The 20580-nt window shown below is 33.8% G+C and overlaps 2 protein-coding genes across 3 annotated transcripts; both read right to left on the reverse strand.

The window, feature by feature from the left end:
• Positions 1-182: 182 nt before the first annotated feature.
• On the reverse strand, positions 183-6427 carry LOC139813066 (ATP-binding cassette sub-family G member 1-like). 2 transcript variants are annotated; one of them, XM_071778341.1, is made up of 12 exons: positions 6290-6427; positions 5874-6214; positions 4488-4798; positions 4117-4290; positions 3602-3812; positions 2965-3072; positions 2113-2249; positions 1860-2028; positions 1490-1590; positions 1195-1350; positions 767-885; positions 183-527 (listed from the first exon to the last, which is right to left on the reverse strand). In XM_071778341.1, the coding sequence occupies exons 2-12, from the start codon at positions 6031-6033 to the stop codon at positions 302-304; spliced, it is 1872 nt and encodes a 623-aa protein (XP_071634442.1). In that variant the 5' UTR covers positions 6034-6214; positions 6290-6427; the 3' UTR covers positions 183-301. The 2 variants fall into 2 exon arrangements, with proteins under 2 accessions (XP_071634442.1, XP_071634441.1); XM_071778340.1 differs by having other exon boundaries at positions 6282-6426.
• Positions 6428-7259: 832 nt separating this feature from the next.
• LOC139813070 (ATP-binding cassette sub-family G member 1) lies at positions 7260-17310 on the reverse strand. Its single transcript, XM_071778346.1, has 10 exons — positions 16593-17310; positions 13797-13914; positions 12417-12600; positions 10132-10277; positions 9806-10044; positions 9451-9710; positions 8972-9140; positions 8320-8576; positions 7952-8106; positions 7260-7778 (listed from the first exon to the last, which is right to left on the reverse strand). Exons 1-10 carry the CDS (start codon positions 16720-16722, stop codon positions 7589-7591), a joined length of 1848 nt encoding a protein of 615 aa, XP_071634447.1. The 5' UTR covers positions 16723-17310; the 3' UTR covers positions 7260-7588.
• Between the last annotated feature and the right edge of the window lie 3270 nt (positions 17311-20580).

Genomic DNA, 20580 nt, shown 5'->3' on the forward strand with positions numbered 1-20580 from the left:
GACACAAGGCTTTACTATAGGAATATTCAAGGTCTATTTTCCATTTGACTGGTGAGACAGCGTGAATTGTGTGCGCAATGTGAAAGCTTAAGGAACGGTGGAGGGGAGCGCAGCGCGCAGTTCACATTTGAACTTCAATAGGCTTACAGAAGGTCATGAATTGATTAATTGAGGAACCGGCGTTTACGCTGATTGTGTTATATATTTAGGTACAAAAAATTTATACAATTTTTTACTCATTAATTTTTTGTTTGAGACATACTTAGATAATACTTTCTTGTTTAAGATAAGTATTAACACGTTACTTTCTTGCAAAATAAATTTTCCAACAAAGTACTGCATAGGTGATTATGTGTAAACAGAGTATCCAAAAGGTAAGTACTATCAGAATAACGTAAAATGACACTGTTGGCATATCCATCATCGAAAGAATCTTGTTTGGCGAACGCAAGTAACAGTAGATTTCCGAGCACGACAGATTTGATCGATTAAGATAAACCGCCTGCATCATTCCTTCGAATGTGTATCTAATAAAATAAATAATAAAATTTACATTTCTCAAATTTACTGAAAAAATAAGGCAAATTGGAAATACAATAAAATAGTGTTTCTACAAATAGGAAGCAAGAACAACTGTTTATAAATAGCCATTATAAATTATTATAAAAAACGTTTCATATGGAAAACATCATGTAGTAATAATAAGTTAAAATGCAAAAAATTTTTAATATTAGTAATCGCTATGGTATAATTAAATTGTCTGTACCTGTAAAAGCTCGTAGCGCATAAAGGCTGTAGGTATACCGATATATCTCTAAATTTCAAGAAATATCCGGCGAACAGCACTAATGGTGTACTGACTGCCGGTATTAAGAAGAAACCTGACTGAAAGAAATTATACTTGGTCAGCTACATTATCTGTTCATACATATTGAATAACAATCAATTTGAAATTTGAATGGTATAAGCTGCTCAATATATACGTATATATACTGAAAAATTATTTATTGTTATAAATAAATCATCTAATGATTTATTAACTTATTTTACTATTACAAATAATTATAGCCGCGATATTATCCGATATAATATTGTAATAAGTATGTAATGTTGACTTATTGTAGCCTTTTTTATAGCTTTTCTAATAGTGTAAATATTAATTAAAATAATAAAAAAATACCGCAGCTGAAATACCTTAGTGCCAAAAGCTGCGCCTGTAAGCATCCCGGCCGTTTGTCCAATAATTGTAATTAACAGGCCAACGCTCCACATCTGTAGAATTCTAATATATTCCATTGGCTGCCCTGTCATATAATATAATATAAGCAAAAAAGATGAGGCGCAAAGTATCTAGAAATTAGACAAATTTTTAATTGATTTCAAAACCAATGACAATATATTTAGGTGATATTTAGCCAGAAGTTCATGTCTGAAAGAAATAATTAGTAATAATTAATAATAATACAAATAATACTGCATTAAAACATACTTGTAACGGGAGATCCGTTAGTATTTTTACGCTATAGTAAGCCCTCAAAGAATACCAGTTATTTAAATATTCCTGCAGAAATACTGTCGCTTCTGTGGGAACTACAATCAGATTAACATGGTACAGCTATTTATGAAAATCATAAAACGTATTTATCATAATTTTAAACGCAGAAATTGAAAGTACCGTCAAAGAAATTGATTTTATTCTTCTTTTAGTCTTTTAGAATTACCAAAAAGATAGTAATAGTATAATATATGTAATTTAGTTATTTGCCAACAAAATCACATAAATTATGCATTATATTTATATATACGTAGAAAAATATACAGAAGTATGAAATATTGTTAGAAAAATCTGTGTCACTTACACATTAATACTGCAGGCATAGAATTTGCGAAGAATAAAAATAACACAGAAATAAATAAGCAAGCGGTATTACTGAGCACTTTCTCCGCGTCGTCACCAAAATTATAGAAAACTGCTCCAAAAAACAGGCCATTTGCGATGTGCCCCGCAAATCTTAATTTTGTCAAGGTCTGAAAGATCAATCACACAAAATGATAGCATTTTGATTTTTTAACCAAATTGTTTGAATATAACTGTCGATAGTTTTTACTCACAATATCTCGCTTGATGCAAATTAAAGATCTTAAAAATAAAATCTTTTGCTGTTGCCATGTCGACTTTTTTGGTATTATATTATTTGTGGACGTATCTATGTCGCCTGTTTCACATTTCTGGTTAGAATTAGACGTTTCTATAAAAAAATTCAATTATTGAGAGTTATTAGTGACTGAAAAATTATTTCTCATAATTTTGAATTGTCTCGCTTTATATATTTATGCTTTTCGAATAACATTAATTTTATATCATACGCAAAAGAATTATATATGTATGTTAATATGTTCAGAGTATTCTAAAATGTCGAAATATTGCATTAAAATCGCATGTCCGTACGTATATATGTGTATGTGCAGATTTGATGTCCGTGTTTACTCTAACTTCCGCAAATTTGAAAATATCGAATAAATATTTCTAATTTTATTATATTTCTCAGTCTTTTCTACCCCTATTTCATATATAATTTTTTAAGATTTGGTTGATTAGACCCAGCTTTATACGCGATCAAAGATCCATAATTTTGATCGCATATAAAGCTAAGTCTAATCAACCGAATTTAAAAGAGATATAGTCCTTGAAGTTTAGAGATACTCAATGCCTGATCTAATATTTCTAAAAATAAAGAATATTGTGGATATTCTCGTTAGATAAAATATTCACGCTTTTATTATCCAATCATCGCGAAGCAAGATGGAAAAAACATTGTATGTAATTCATTAGTATAAGTTATTAAAATAATTGTTAATGAATTATTAATAAATTATTATGGATTAACAAAAATTCGAGATAATTAAGAAACGTTTAAATATATAACCGTTTAATAACTTTATTAATTATAACATCATATTTACCATTTTCATTAGGTTTGTTGCGCGATCTCGACTTTTCGTATTCATCGCAACAGATCTTGTATAAATTCTCTAAATCTCCACCTCGTTGCTCTGTTATTACCTCAAGTACTGCAATCAGGAAAACACAATCAATATTACATGTGGATTGTTCTCCATTTTTTTCAAATTAATAATATGCTTTAAATGATTTAATATCATAAATATTGTGTAGTAAACATGTTGTGTAACATTGAAAAGTGATAAAGTCACAATTCATGTAATAAGCAATACTACATCAAATTAAACAATTAATGTGAGCATTTTTCTTTGTATTTGCACATAATATATTGAGAATTGTATTTATATCAAGTTTTACAATCTTGATGTTTTTCGAGATATCGAGAATATTTCAGTTTATGCAAGGTAAACTTTTTGAATACTTTTTCTTAAGAACACATCTGTCTTAAAGAAGTCTGTTTGTTACTCTATCTTTTTAATAAATTTAACAAATTTGCTATGCAAGATTAATAAGAAAAAATCTAAGAAATATAAGAAAAATGCGCACAGCTCTAAAATATTTTATGTTAATACTCTTTTTCTAATTCTCCTGCTTTTTTATAATTTACTTATTAAGTCGGATCGATAGAGTCGACGTTACCGAATTCTGCTATGTTGTAGAAGATGGGACACGTGAACCCGGCGATGCTGTACGTATTTAAGATCTCGTTCTTTGGACCACAGTACATACTTCTGCCTTGGTTAAGTACCATAATGTCATCGAAGAGCGAAATCATCTGACTGCTGGGTTGATGTATTGCGCAAACCACAGTGCAGTTCTCTCTCGCCATACCGTGCAGCATGTTAACGAGCTATTCAATGCAAAACGTATGGATATATGCAGCGCATTAAGAACGCCTTAATGATATCGCAGAACAAAATATAATAATCAGAAATGTTTATTATTCTCGATCACAATACTATATAATAATATTCCAGCTACGTCTCAGGAATGTTGCAACGTTGCTACGATATTGCTGGAATATTTTGCGCTTTTTTAGTAGAATACAAGAATTAAATATTGATTTTTGTTATAATAGCGAATGTTTTTGTAAAACAATCGCTATTGATGTAATCTGCATTAATCTGCATTAATATATTTATATATCATCATACCTGATTAGACGCTGCACTGTCGACACCGCTTGTTGGCTCGTCTAATAAGAGAACGGATGGCTTGGTGATCATTTCCACGCCGATGGAGAGTCTCTTTCGTTCGCCACCGCTTAATTTTTTCGCCAATGTATCCAGGCAATTTGACAAGCTGAGACTCTCCGCGATGTCGTTCACCTGACGGAAATAATATCTGATGGTGCATCAATCTATATATAATTTTTTTGTTCGTCACAGCAAGCTTATTATATAGTAGAAATAATGATATATAAAATATATTTTTATATATAATTATTATATGTATGTTATTTATTTAATAATACATTTTATGCACAGCGGTTGGAGCGTTTCTTTTGTATTTGTATTTTACTTACAATTAAGCGAATCGCTTGTTCGTCCTGATTAACGTCGAGTTTCAGCCGAGCTGCTATGTAGAGAGTCTCTCTTGTCGTGAGAAACGGCAACAGATCGAATTGTTGCGGCACGTAGCGCACCCGTTTGCGGAACATTTCCCTGTCCCGTTCAACACCGTTTATGGTGATAATGCCCTTAACGTCGGTCAGTCGTTCGCCCGACGTGACTTTCAGCAGAGTGGTCTTTCCCGCGCCAGAAGGGCCGATTATTACTGTGAGTTTTCCCGATTCGAAGTACCCCGTCACATTACGCAGGATCGTTTTCTCTATCCCTACAGTAAGCATTCCTCTTTAACCATATTTAGACAAGACGTGGGAAACGCGATCTGATTGCGTGTTACATTTACATTAAAATCGCACTAAGATCCAAAAAAATCACACAGAGATTTGTCTAGAAAAACTCGAAGCATTATATTATACATGCACATATATTTCGTTTTATAATTATCTCAAATTCTTGCAATTATATTATATGTTGATGTGCACTGATACGCACATATATAATTGCATGTTGCACATTTAATTGCGAAACTGATAAGTGTTAGGTAATTTTCTGATAGGAATTGGAAAGACATGCGCGTTAATTAATCTAAATTATAATTACAAATGAAGCTGTGTAACCTTCAAAACCTGCTTCTTTAAATCAAACAATTTTTCAAGACAATACTGCATATACGCAATACACCTATAACTGCGTTTTATAAATCATATTCATAGATTTTCAGGATCGCTAAGTCCTAAATTAGTAAATGAGATAATTTTAGCCAAAATCCGAAACGCGATGTATCTGCTGTCGCTATCGGTTGTCAAATAGATAATTTTTGAAATATGTTACACCCATCGACATATTATAATATGTTATATATGTTATATATATGAATATATGTATCATGAATAATATATGGTAAACCGCAGTCAGTGGAGAGAGTTTGGAGCAATTAATATTCGAATGTATATAATCTCTAAGGAATCCTAAGTATATTTTATTAGTTTCTTAGACTTGAAAATTTTTAATTTTAAAATTAGAGCAAACAATACACGATTTGTATTTTTATTACAAATTTATCCTAATGACATAATTAATTTTAGAACATTCCGGAGATTTTCAAGATAATCGTTTTATATTGCGATAAGTAATTAATAATAAGCTTTATAATGAGAATAAAAACTTGTTTAGCCCGCACCTTGCTATTTCAATCGAATGATTAGATCAGTTATTTTTTACACAGCTACCTAAAGCTGTCTCAAGATATCACGAAGTGTAACGAGTAAATTGTGTGTCAGGATATTGAGAACGCAAGAAAATCCCGACTTTCACAAATATGTGAGACGATGAAATGTTCTTGCCTTTGCGGTTGCGACGAGCCGAATAACAGAGATCGCTGAATTCGATGCAGATCTGCGAGTTCCGCGATTTTCCGAGTCGCAGCAATTTTTCCGACTTCTGCAAATGTATCTTGCAGGAGTCGTCGTCCAGGATTTTCGCTGCGTCGTTCGCTTCCAGCATCTTGCCGAACACTTCGTAAAATCAACAGCCGTCCGTCGTCAACTGATTAATTGAAGAACCGGCGTTTGCGTACTGGGCATACGAGATGCGTGATACGCGATGATCATCGAATTCTTTATTAATCGTACGCGGTCGGCATAGCGTCGTGCTACGACTTCATGCGTTGACTGATCTCGTACTACTGCAAGTATAGCAGAAGGATATAGCCTCGCGGTCACTTTCACAAGGCCAATGAATGAATAAGTTACCTGCGAACCTGTTTTATATCGCTCAAGTTCTCACTACGTTGTATAACTATCGAGCACGTTGAATGTTTATTTGTTTACTGAGTCAGTCTGCAGCGTCTAAGACTCTAGATGATGTAAGATCACTCTCCCGTATCTTAATGATTGCGTTATGACCCTTGGTCCTTTATGTAATATGACTTCATTTTTTACATTAAGCATAATAGTGCCATTATGTGTGATGTGTATATATAAAGCGGGGAGCACACACTTCTGCACAACGCATAATGCGTAAGCATAAGAAAATTGATTGGTCCATACACATGTGCATAAGGAAATAGACCAATCAATTTTCTTATGCTTACGCATTATGCGTTGTGCAGAAGTGTGTGCTCCCCGCTTAACATATGTATAATATTATGCGTATGTATATACTATATATACATGTATATTTATATAACTATGTATAGTAAGTTTTATATTAAATAATAAAACAAATATTTTTTTTACGAAATGGCATTGAGCTATATTTAGCATTTTTACATGTTGCATTAATAGTAAAGCGCGGTTGTATAAATTATGAAAATATCGCAACTTAAACGCGCACTTTGACGAACTGATTTTTTGCAAAAGAAAAGAACATATTGAGTTGTATTAACATCTAACGTCCAGGACACGTATATCGCATTTATTTATATTATTTTCCTTTTAGTGTTAATTTTGTCGCTTTTTGTACTTCTCAGTTCTTTGTTAAATAACATTTGTGCGCAAAAAGTTTCTTGACTTTGTTCTATAAAAGAACAATTTTTTGGTTTTTGTTTTATTTAATCATTTTGTTTATAACTACAGACATTTATAACATTTATAACATTTTTTTTATAACAGAGAGGTAACATGATAAGAAAAGTTAATGTCTGTTTTAAGATAAAAACTCACGTACATAGCTTGAACGAAAATGTCATGGTAAGTTTGAACTGAAATTATATCAATGATAATAAATAGTAAGGATAACTGAAATATATTATAATTAGATTTATCAAACTAAAAGCGTACAAATTTTATTTTATCAACTGGAACAGTTGATAAAATATTATCTAGCAATATTATCTAGCAATATTATAATTTTCGACATATATTACAAATGTGAAATGTATATTATAGTATGTTATAGTTAAGCAAATGCAAATTGCATGTTATAGATAAGTATGTCATCATCACATATAGATCAAAAGAAATAAGTTAATCTTAACAGGTGAACCCGCTGTGGTTTATTTACCCGACTGACACGCATGTAATTGTAAAAACTGTACGAAGTTTTATCTCAAGGTGTGCTATATGCGTCTCCTGATCCTTACGTTTAATATAATATATGCTACAATGTCCAAAACAATACACACTGATATTAATATTATTATATTAAACCAATAATTTATGTTCTCCAAGCCCAATTCCATGAGCAATTTTTTAGGACTAACGAAATGGCAATAATCCGCCGAGCACTTCAGTTTTGCCCGATCGTACCTACAATTATAAATATTTCTTTTAGATTTTGTGGTAGAGAAGAGGAAAGACAAAGCGAGAAATTAAATAAATGTAGCTGAATTATTAATTATTCTTAAATAATAATTTCTTTTAATATTTATACTCGCAAAATTTAGAATAAATGCATTGTAATCAAAAGATGAGAGTCTTACCCGTAAATCGCCATCAATACTCCCTCAAAAGCATATTTAAAGAACGACATGTTAAACAGCCAATGTAAGTAGGGCTTCACGTCTTTAATATTTACGAAGAAACCACTGAGCAAAAAGAATGGCATAATTGCAAACGGCCCAAAAATGACGCTATCCTAAAAGAAAGCAATTGCCAATTTACAAGTTGTGATTAGACGAATTGCATTAGTTTAAAATCTTCAATTCCAGTCATGCTTTTTTCGATCCTCTTAAAATAAGAAGAGACAACAGATAATATATAATCGTTAATATAAATTTGAAATAATTTGATATAATTTGAAATATTTTAAAATAACATATTAAATTAGATTAAATAGATTAATACAAACTTGGACTTTTAGCGAACACCCCATGATAAATCCAATGGTTTGACCAACCAGGCTGGCAACGAAGCACATGAGCATGTACAATCCAAATCTTCTGCCTTCAGGAAGCTGATCGCTCATGTAATACACTATAACGGTATAGACAAACGTGGCAATAAGTTGGACTAAAAAATCGGCCAATTTGCCCGCTAAATAGTACGATCGTAGTTTGTACCAACGATTGAAGTGCTCGCGTTTGAGTATTGGTAATTCCAAAGGAACTGCGAAAACAGGAAAAAATATAACGGCGTTGTATTTCAGAGAATCTGTCAGGCCATAAAATTGTCAATAAAATTAAATATAACATATTGACGCATTGATTTTGATATCAGTTTTTATATCTTAATTGTTTGCTTATAAAATTCTATTGTTTTTCCATTCATGTAATTTTTTATAAGCCATATTCAATGAGGTGTTATCACGCATTTATGTTACATACAATACATTAATTTATATTGGCTGTGTTTCAAAATTCATTGCCAGCGCTGAAAATCTATAGTATACGTTACATTTATTATAGATGTAGTGAATTTTGAAACACAGCCATTGTTGCACATTATGTATGTTGCATTATACACATAATGAGATTAGATTTCGCCAAATGTAATAGACATACTTGTGACCATTGTAGCACTAAACGCACTGTACACGAGAAACATGATGTTGTAATACGATAGACTAAAATTGTCTAAAACGAAAGCAGCGTCTTGACCGATTTTAAAATATAATGTGCCGACAATCAAAGCAATCGCACAATGCATTGTAATCCGTAAAAGTGCGAAGACCTACACAGAAATAAATAAAATAGTAAAGATAAAATAAATAAATATTATTACAAATAAATTAAATTTATACAAATAAATAAAAATTTAAATTTACAAGAATTTTTAATTTTTTAATATTAATACTATTGATGCTATAAAGTAAATTATATTGTAATATAAGTTAACTGAAACATTTATATAATTAGAAATTTTTTTTCCCCGATACTTATATGAAAAAGGAAGAGAGAAAGAGAGAAATAGAGAGAGAAAGTAAATTCTCTCTAGCACGGTAAAACGTGTCTTATGAATAAGATTCGTAATGTAATATTACCTTATCGCGAAATAATCTAATTGCGTTTCTTTTGATAAGAACACAAAGTTGTCTCCAGGAGTTGGCAGTGTAATATGGAGTGTTGAATTCCGTTTCGAAGGAATACAATCTCATAGTCATCTGTTGCGATTTAATACTTTCTTTGCTTTTGTTCAAGTAATGGGTATTCGTCGACCTCCATACATCATTCCTACCATTCTCAATTGATTCCACCAGCTTGGATGTGTGAGGACCGTAATCGCCGTTGCATATCTCCATCACTACGGAACAGGAGCTTTAAATTCGTGTCACCTAGATTTTTGTGCATTAAGCGAGTGATTTGTCTGGTTTGAAACGATAAAAGATGAATAATTACAGAAATCAACAGGATCGTAATGCGTTGGACAGTGTAATCCTATACTGTTTAGATACGGCACCAAATTTTGCGTGCTGCCCGTGTAAACACAATTGCCGTCAGCAATCACGTAAAGATGATCCAGCATGTTGAAAAGGATCGCGCTCGGTTGATGAATCGTGCAGATTATGGTATGTCCTTTTTGCGCTAATTGCTTTAAAAGTGCTATGCACTGCTTTGAAGAAGTGCTGTCTAAACCGCTAAGAAGATTAATTAAAGTTGTATAACCAGGTACGTGACAAGAAAAGAAGCATAGGCTTTCATCAAGAAAATCATGTAATATCTACCTCGTAGGTTCATCAAGAAACATGACTGGTGGATCGCTGATCAGTTCAAGTGCAATGGCGAGTCTTTTTCTTTCTCCTCCGCTAAGTTTGTCAGTAATCACATAACGAGACTCATCGAGCCCCATCACTACTAATATTTCGTCGATCTGTTACAACAATTAATTTTTACTCATTAAACTCGCACTTTAGTAAAAACTGTATAAAAAGTCGTTATAACATCATTAAATATATAATCTGTATTTATCGAGATCTATTAAACTTAATTACTTTATTATAATAAAGCAGATAAAGCGTGCATAATTTATTTGATTCATGATACACAAATTTTTCAACTCTTAAAATATTTTTATTAAATATATTACTAACACAAATATATATTACAAATATTCTTTATGAAATGATCAATCAAAACTTTTTAAGTTGCGCAAAATCCATGCAGAGGCGTATTCAGGGGTTGAAACTGGGCGCAGGCTTATTAACTAATCAACTAGCAACGTTTCTCTTGCGAATGAATTCAAGAATCGAACTCCTGGTGAAAATAAAAATCGGAACGTAAGTCGAATATAAAAGGAGAATAATAAAAGCGTAAACGAAATTTTTAGGAAATATAAAATGAAACGCCTCTTAGATGACAAGTTTTAATCAAACAACCCAAAGTTACTTTGAAAAGTCACAGTGATACGAAGTGGTCAACCAAACAAAGAGCAGTTAGTGTCTTTAAAAAGTCAGTAAAGTAAGTTCTGTTTCTTTTTTTTTTTTTCCAGTATTGAATGACAAGACAGATCGCAGAAATTATATAGTGATGAAACATCTTTTGAAGCACAAGCTTTGATCAGACAAATATATAGACTTTAGATTTCTGTGCCTTCTTCTAATATGGGAAAGAATACTGAGTTGCATCGACAAAGTCAACCAGTCTCTTTAAAACAAGAGTGTTTTCTCTGGATGTAGCAAACAAAACGATAAAGAGTCTCGCAGGATCGTTGCAGAAAGTGCGAGATGAGGGAACGGAACCAGCTATAATGTTTACCAGAGAAAATTAGAAATGGGATTAGAAGACGACTTTTCTGACGTGAAAAGAAAGTCAAAAGGTTTCATGACAGTGCATCCGACAAAAACCCTTATCTCTCTCTTGAACAGCGAGCTTTAGAAGAGAAATAAATATAGTTTATGATAGAATGTTAACGGAAATAAAGTCACGATATCATCGGATCTCTTTTTTTCTCTGGAAATAGCTTGAAGAATCTGACAATGAGTTTGAATGAGAGCTGAAAAAAAGTGCTGACTTCGGACTTCACTATTCATTAGACGTAGACAAAGTGAAACTTGTGCCCGAATTAGAAGTGTTCAAAGCACAAGTACAGGAGCTGATCGAGGAATTAGAATCAGTAACTCCCCTGTATTTATTAAAATGTATTCAAGAATACTCCCTAGATGACATTTATCCAAACATCAAGACTGCATGCACTTCGAATTTATGTAACTGTACCAGTGACTGTAGCGTCTTGCGAACGCAGTTTAGCAAGCTCAAGTTAATGAAGAATTATCTCCGTTCTGCGATGAATCAAGAAAGGTTAATCAGACTTGCATCATTATTAATAGAAAAAGAAGTGGTTTCACACATAAATGTAGATGCAATAATAGACGAATTCGCTTTAGCCGAGGCAAGGAAAAATAAAATTGTAACTTTCATAAATTTATATAAGTAATAAAATGTTTATACATTAAATCAGATGTTATTTTTTTCTAGGAGGGAAAAGTCGCCGATACAGCTCTTTGTCACAGACGCGAGAAATCCTAGATACGCCTCTGAATCTATGCTAGTTTTGAATAAATTTGCAAATATAATACTCGTATGCTAATTTTTATTGTCAGATTTCCATTAGCATTTCCGATCGATTTGTTGTACGTCATTAAATTAATGTTTTTATCACGCTGTTATTCAATTTATTCTACACATATTATAAAATACTGTGTTTAATAAAAGAGAGATTTAGATCACTTGGACTAATAAGATATATATTATAGCTTATTTAACAGGTTATAGCTTATTTAATAGATGCAGATCTTGGAAATGTAAATAATAATTGTTCAAGAGGAGAACCAAAGCGTCACAAAATAACGACTCGAAAATAATTTTTTGTACGTGGAAATTGTCGTTTCTTAACACAATAAATTACTTATATACCGGAAATGATTCTGTTTATCTGTCATGTAAGATATTTTATTTAGTTCCCTCAGTCCCCGAAGAATTATATACACAGTAGCGTGTCAGTAATATCTACCTTCTGTAATTTCTCATGGTTATTCAATCCGAGTTTGAGATCGGCAGCGATGAGCATAGCTTCCTGCACTGTTAAAAGTGATTGCAGATTATCGTCCTGCATTATGTAGGCAGATAATTTACGAAACTCTGATATATTTCGTTCCCGTCCATTTACCATGATCTTGCCGGTGACTGAGGTAGTTCTGAAATGCAATATGTCGTTAATTTATATATCATTGATCTGTATTGATACTATATAATTTCTTCTTATCATTACACACAATCAATACGTAGGTAATCTATGTGTCAAAATATGCCTATTTGCGAGCATAGATAAACGATTATAACTAATTAGCCCACTGTTCTCTCATTAGCAAGTATGTATACGTTATAATTAATAAACAATTAATTGCCAATATTTGGTATGTGCCCTAGAAAAATTCGCCAATCAATCACCAGTTCAAAATCGGGCCACGTTCAAAAAAAGAAGCAGATAAGGATGCGCAAGAAGATAAGAGTGCGAAGAAGATAAGATTAAAAACTCACACTTATATATTTGTGTGATATCGCGATGCATCGTGCCAGGTGCATCTAAAGAGCGAATGGATACTGATATTGACGTGTAGATAAAAATATTCGTGCGCGTATACCGTAACTTTGCAGCTCAAATATGAGTAAGTAAAGCTCGATCCTAGCGTTGATATAACAATTCGCAATCCAGGAAAAGATTCCACAGAGCAAAGAGATCTCGCTAATCAAAGCTGACAATGAAGATTATCAGTATATGATATCTAAATTCAAGGCTGTTTTCCGAGCGGTTATCGATCGAATGAATCAAGATACTCTCGTTTCGGAGAGTATCTTGATGAACATTCCAGTTGATATTTGGAATAGGGTCAGTAAAATCTTCAATTCACAAAACACTTTGAAAAATGAAGAGATCCGTCTTTAATATGCCGAGAAAAAATCTAAGCAGATCATAAATGGAATATTATAATTTTACCTCAACGTAATATATTTTCTATTTCATAATTTTTAATAATGAAACAAGATCTTTCATTACTTTCAATTGCTTGGTGTTTGGTGGTTTTCTGCTTAATTCTGATACTAATATTCTTCTTGTGTGGGTCATGTGCGGGCGCGTTATTAAATTATGCAGCAAATCCGATATATTACACGAGAGACCAAGAAAAAAATGTTAGAAATTTTATATTCGTAAATTTCAATTAAAAATTATCTTGATGTAGATCTCTTGAAATAGCCGATAGTAAACGCCTGAATTTGTATTATTCTTTTGCACGCTTCAGGTAAAAAAAAATTTACGAACTGGCAATTGCGGCTTTTTCTTCGCCCAAGAGATAAAATTGACCAGAGTGTACCATTAGTCATATATACTAACGTGAAACCTGCCAGGATGTCCATTAATGTAGATTTCCCAGCGCCCGAAAGACCCATAATAGCTGTGAGCTCGCCCGGTCGAAAGTCGCCATGAAGATCGTTCAACAATTTTTTCCTCTCTACAAAACAAATTGCATAATTATTCTACAAAAGAAATGTTTAGTAAGTAACGTTGTTTGATACATGATGGGACATGACAAATTCGCATAAACGGAATGCAATCAATGTCCTAATTACAATCCAAACAAATTGCCACCGAAGTGAAAGTTTCACAGGTAAGAACATGCGGCATGTTGCCACTGCCGTAACATATGCAAGGAATAATAATACTACGAGATAACAGTGCTAAAGGAAAACATCATAATAACATGTTTACGTATTTTATAATTTAACTTAAATTAAAAATAACAGATTTCCTAATGATTTCTTTGTGTAAAATTGTGTGTTAAAAATTCGTTGAACATATCTCTTTGTGTTCTTCTTGTTTTATATTTGATTTGCAATCAATTTAATCAGAGACTGATAAGCCTTTAGGAAGTAAAAGCATCAACATTTCGAATCGAAGTCTAGCTTCATTGTTTATGATTTATTAATTATTAATGATAAATTTAATACTTTGTCTTCGATATTTGATCAAATTGTACATGAAATATCAAAAATTTTTTTACAAGTTCTGTAAAAGTAAAATTTACATAAGAACTTTATTAACATTTATTAATACAAAGTTTGTTATTAACTCGCAGTGAACAATAGCTATTGATAGAGTGAACTCTCGAACTGAATTTTTTTATGTAACCAATTTTATAGCGTCATCCATCTTGTAAAAAATCGCGTTTAAAATTATACTTACTTATTGTGTTTGCTACTACGTCAATACATTTATTAATGTATGTTACATTATATAACAAAATTATTCAAACTAACGATTTTATCTTTCCAGAGAAATATTAATTCTTAAAAAAAATATTAAAAAACTGTTGTCAAGAAATAAATAAAATTTCGTATATAAGTACTTTTTTCATTTCTAGCTCATTCTTTTTTAATTTTCCGAAAATAATTTATGTATGGTTGAATACGATTGAATTTGTCTTTAAATAAACAATGTGATTATAAAAACAGAAATAAAATGGTTTGTTCCGCCAACAATAATTAAACAAGAAAAGTTTATTGATTTCGACTTCAATTGGCAAAATAAATTGAAACGTTGCTACGTTTCGACCCCTCGGATCGGATCCTTATCAAGCAATCTGCTTGGTCGAGGGGTCGAAACGTAGCAACGTTTCAATTTATTTTGCCAATTGAAATCGAAATCAATAAACTTTTCTTGTGCGATTATAAAAACATTTTAAATCTTTTTTCGAAAAAAGTAGTGAATATATAATAAGGGTACTTTAAAAAAACATTTTTAAAACATTTTCGGAAAATCTAAAAAATTATAAAGTACTTTTGAAACAACAAAGTTTTAAAATTTATTTAATCGACTACAATTGGTTATATAATCGTCATGGCAATTCGACCATTGGTTTTTTGGTCCGATTAATCGTCAAGACATTAATAATCTTTGATACATATATTGATATTATGCAAAATTGTTTTATTTAAAATAATTTTGCATATGTCTTATTACTCTTATCGTTTCGATAATATACGTTTAGAAATATAAGAGTCGATTTTTACCATGTGCTTAAAAGCACTTGTAAAAAAACATGTGTCTCTTATTTTGATCTTTACCACATCATATTTAAAGCCCATCAAAATCGAGAAGGAGGATCCGTTGTTCGTCAGTTGTGTTGATATCTAACAAGAATTTATGACTCTATATTATCCGCATCATAATTATTCAATTTACACGCTTGAAATAATTGGTCTTTGTACTTATAATACGAAACAGATGTTCGCTATCATTAAAGTTATATATTACCTGCAGCGACTATAAATGTTTAAATTGCAAATATACAGTGTAGTTAAGAAGTATAAATTTATTAGTTCTGATATATTGTGCGATATCTGTTTTAATAACTACTATTAACGTTACAAATATTTGAATATATACATATATATAAATTTATCTCGGTTATCTAAGAATTGTTAGATCTTCTAGAGATAGATATATCTAGATAAATGATATTCCAGCAACAACCGGACACCAATCTCATAAGAGCAATGCAATATATATCATTATCTTGCTACACTTTGAAACGAAGTCAAATAGCAACTCACGTATATCTTATCGATTTCAAAGTATTCTCAGCTACCATTGGCGTGTCTGTGTTCTGAGAATAGGTATTCGTTTTCTAAACGACGAGCTCTTATCTTAATTTTCATATTTATGAAATAAGAATAAAATTGATTTTCCATTCCGTTATTCTCACTTAAAAACAACAATTTTAGTAAACGTTATAATAAACTCTTACTTACTATGTTTCAAACGTTTAATAAAAATTACTCTCATTATTACAGTAATTTGTAATAATTATTCTTTAATCATTATTTATTCTATATATTATTATACTATATTGAAACAGCATTTACACACAGTTATCTCTACAAATTTATGCTTTTACACGAAAAGCTGTATTGTCAAAACCAGAGTTAATCACATGCGTAACAAAACATTAATTTTAACGTAGGATATTTATCATATAATATTAGAAACCCTATATTTATTATATTTATGTAATATAATTATAATACGCTCTCCTTTTCCTGATGTTTATATCTGATCGAATTACGTTATGTATGTCATAAATACTTCTTAAATATTATTTTTACTATTATTTTACATCGCTTTATTTACCCTTTGTCAAAATCCCTTTCCGTACGCTGTACGATATATCCTCAAAGAGCAGATAGAGCGAACGGTCGATCTGCACGTTGTCCGGCGCACACTGTTGCGGATCTCGCGACCTTTCTGCAGCTCCCATCATCACTGTAGCCAGATACGTTCGTTCGATCGGCGTCACGCCTTTCTCGTCGGCAATCCCCTCGCGTTGAGTTTTCGCCGCGCGTGAGCGCGTTTCACATTTCTTCCGCGCGCTTTCCTTTTGCCCGATCGACTGGGCAAACACGCAACTTCACCACATTCGATTCCGCACGCGCGCGCTTTATTCCGCGCGCGGTTTTCTCCTCGCGGGCCGGATCGACTAGCGCACAACTTCGCCAGAGGGTTCGATTCTGCGCGCGTCCTTATCCGCGCGCGAGCGCGCGCGTATGTACACACGCCGAACGCCACGGCGCGGCGCCGCGTCGCGCGCCCGCGACAAAGCGAGAATATTCACTCTCGCGTCTCGCGTTCGCGACACGTCGTTCCTTGGCGTTCGAACGCGCACGACTAAAGCAAGCCCTCCCTTTTGTCAGCTGAACGACGATCGCGAAATCGATGTTTCAAAGTCCAACGCGCGGCCCCGTGGCTCTTCACGCTCGGTGTGAATCCGCGTTATCAGGACGCGCTCTCACCGAGAGAGAGATAAGATTTACGATTTACTATTGTCGGGAGAATGATCGCACGTGACAGCTCGGCTACGCTGACTTCTCTGTTTCGAGCGAAAACGTGGAGCGTATTAAATGAGATTCTATATTAAGGAATTTGAAGGGAGAGGGGGTAATCTTTTATTCAGCACCATGCAACGCGTATACGGTTCTGCGACAATGAATCATATACCGCGGCGAGATTCCGCGGAAGAACAAGAGAATTTCTCGTTTGATTGATTGTTCGCTTCTGATCACGTGACACATCACGTATCGTAAGGAGAAAAAATTATCTTGCAATGGGAGAAAAAATGAAAATGCAATGAAAGCAATTGATAAGAACGGCCGACTTATTGACTGCGCGCGGCGGCGGCTTGTGATTCGATTATCGTATATGCTGTCCGATCCAAAATTTTTCTTCTTTTAATATCATGTAATACTTATTTAAATATAAGCTTTTTCAATACTTAAACTACAACTTTTAGGATACAATATCTATATATGAAAGATTGTTTCAAATGTTTAGAGTATCAAAATATAGGTTCAGATTTAAATATGATCATAAAAGTTATAATCAGAAAATAAAAATTTTGGATCGGATAGTATACGGTAGTTACTAAACTGAATTACAAGCCGCCGTGTAAACGTAGTCATTGCCAGTGACATATATCTCCTTTTGGCAAATTTATTTTATTTCTTTCTGCTTAATTATTTCCTTCTTCCTCGTTAGAGGCAATTAGAGGTTAGGTTAGACAAGCATCGATCTTTCTCGGTGATTTTTAGCGTAGCATGAAAAAGCAGTTTTGTATGGGGAAGGGCATTATAAGAACACATGATTATATATAAAATATGTCCGTATATGGTTTTTCTCTTGCATAATCTGTTATTCTTATATTCAAGAAAAATAATCAGAATAAAAAGAGTTACAAAATAATTAAAAGAAAATTTTTACATAATTTTTTTATAAAAAGTATAAAGGTTTTAGGAAATAAGAAAAAATGTTCTATTAAAATATGATTACGTATAAAATATTGTATATAAATCTAATCGCAATTTTATTTTTGGTAAAAAAATTGCAAAGTTATTTCTTAAATTATTCCTTAATTGATCGCCTTATTATTTTTCTATATATACAGACGCAGAATATACAAGAGAAAAAAACATGCTGGATATTTTTATTTATTATTATATATATTCATATATACATATATATATAATTTTTATCAGGTTTGATAAAAAATACAATAATAAATGTTATCATAAAATATAAAGAATTATTTGCGCAGTAAGATTTACAAGTTCTCAAAAAGCAATAAAAGTTCTATTATTATACTCGCATCCACCATATTGGAAATCCGCCATGTTGAACTCTTAATTATGTTTTGGTCTCATCTTCTAGACTTTTTTTTTTAAACAATACTTTTTTTTCCCAAAAAAGTTAATTACTTCTCAAGCAATACCTGCAACATTTCGTTAACACGGATATAATTATTAATAGTTTGTTATCAAAGAAAGATTAGAAATAATTTCGGAACGATTCGTAAAGTCAGAACTTTGCTGCGGGCAGAATATTCTACCGGTTGAGTAAATAATCGATATAAAAGTTTGTCGAGTCTCGAGATCTCGAGAGACAGTTACGTTGTCAATTCTGGACAACTTCGTTCGGCCAGAAACTCTTCCATTGGTGTTTCCCACGAGCGAAGTCTCCTACCAGCTACTGGTCGACAAGGGTGCATCTCGTGCGTCATACCACTGGCTTATCGCTCCGGCCGGCGCGGCGGCGGGTTGGCGTACGTGACAAACACCGAAAATTCGAATCTCGCACGCGTCTGGCAGACGGCGCTCCGGTCGCCGCGACCTAATCAGAAACTTGCACAAGTCCTGACTGCTCTGGAACGCCACCTCGCCGTGCACGTACGGACGACGCGCGGTCGCGCGGCTCACGGCTCACGGGCCTCTCACAGCATCGACGACGGTTCGTATAGGACGACGGCGGTGCGCGGTGTTGTTTGTTTGTGTTCGCGTGTGTCATCGAGAATACATCCACGGTACTGACGACAGGATTTTCGGCGGACGATGGTCCTGATACAGGAGAGGTGATCCCCGGGCGTGTCTGTCGTGTAAGTACCGCGCGTCCCCCCGCGTCGCGAGTCCGGCCCGCGAGCGACGGCGCCGCTCTCGGCCACTCCGCGGTTTATCTCGCCGATGAAGCTCGCTCTCTCTCTCTCTCTCTCTCTCTCTCTCTCTCTCTCTCTCTCTCTCTCTCTCTCTCTCTCGCACGCGCGCGAGCATGCCCCCCGCGTCCTTCAGGGCACGCATGCACGCACGCATCGGACGGCCGAGAGAGAAAGAGGAAAACAATCGTCCGCACGCGACCGAAACGGGTTCCGTCCGTCGCGCGGAGAAGCTTCCCACCCGAGGGAGTCCTGGCAACAATAGATAACTACCATTTTGTTTATAAACTCCTTCCACCACCACTACCACCAGCGTCAGCCAGTGCATTCCCTTCCTTCGCCCCCTCTTCCGCATGCTTCGGAAAAGCCTCGTACCTCGTGCTTACGGCTTCCTGTTCCGGAGCACGCCGTCGGAAGGGTCGCGTTTTTTTGGTGTTTTTAATTTTTTTTTCCCTACCCTCTCCGTCGGCTCTTACCTCACCGTTTCGTGCACCAGCTCGTTTCCTCCTTGCGTCTCGCGCGCCTCTTATGCAGCCGCTGTTTGTTTACGCGTAAGTCGCATCGCACATGGAATCTTTTAGCACGTGCCGGAGAAAGTATCACGTGAAGATTGAATGAGATACAACGTGAATAAGGTTTATGCATTGTACGTTGTAACGCGAACGTTTGTACTCGACACCCCGTGACACTCGCCAGAGTCAATCGGGCCGAAAAATTTCATCAGCATTGAAACAGCGTGCAAGTGGTGATTTAACATCGCTCTTGATATCGTGGGGCGCTTACCCCGTGCCCTTATAGGGAGTGCAACAAAATGGTTGTTTTGCTGATGCAATTGATTGTCGAAGTTATTTCTTTAATGTATCGTGATTTTCTAACGCGTCGAAATAGAGGAATGCACGCATAATATTCTTACGGGGGGCGCACGTATTCTTTTACATTACATTAAAGGTATCGTCTTTTATGTAATATTAAAATTATTATTTTTTTTAAATACATTTCTGAAATTTTTAAAGGCAATTTCGCGATAAATTGATTTCAATCGTCGACAAATTGATAAATGCAACGTGTATATTATTTTCTTTTTGAAATATTCGTTTTTTTAAATATATTTTTTAGCGTAAGAGCGGAATTTGTTTAAAATAC

This window comes from Temnothorax longispinosus, chromosome 5 (genome assembly GCF_030848805.1).
Source record: "Temnothorax longispinosus isolate EJ_2023e chromosome 5, Tlon_JGU_v1, whole genome shotgun sequence".
Taxonomy (NCBI): domain Eukaryota; kingdom Metazoa; phylum Arthropoda; class Insecta; order Hymenoptera; family Formicidae; genus Temnothorax; species Temnothorax longispinosus.

Coding starts and splice junctions, on each gene's coding strand:
- LOC139813070 (XM_071778346.1), bottom strand. CDS start 16,722: ATGATGGGAGCTGCAGAAAGGTCGCGAGATCCGCAACAGTGTGCGCCG. Junction 12,601..13,796: donor GACATCCTGGCAGGTTTCAC/GTTAGTATATAT, acceptor ATTGCATTTCAG/AACTACCTCAGTCACCGGCA. Junction 8,577..8,971: donor TAGTGCTACAATGGTCACAA/GTATGTCTATTA, acceptor CTGTTTTCGCAG/TTCCTTTGGAATTACCAATA.
- LOC139813066 (XM_071778341.1), bottom strand. CDS start 6,033: ATGCTGGAAGCGAACGACGCAGCGAAAATCCTGGACGACGACTCCTGC. Junction 3,813..4,116: donor ACAGTGCAGCGTCTAATCAG/GTATGATGATAT, acceptor TGCATTGAATAG/CTCGTTAACATGCTGCACGG. Junction 2,250..2,964: donor CAACAAACCTAATGAAAATG/GTAAATATGATG, acceptor ATTTTTTTATAG/AAACGTCTAATTCTAACCAG.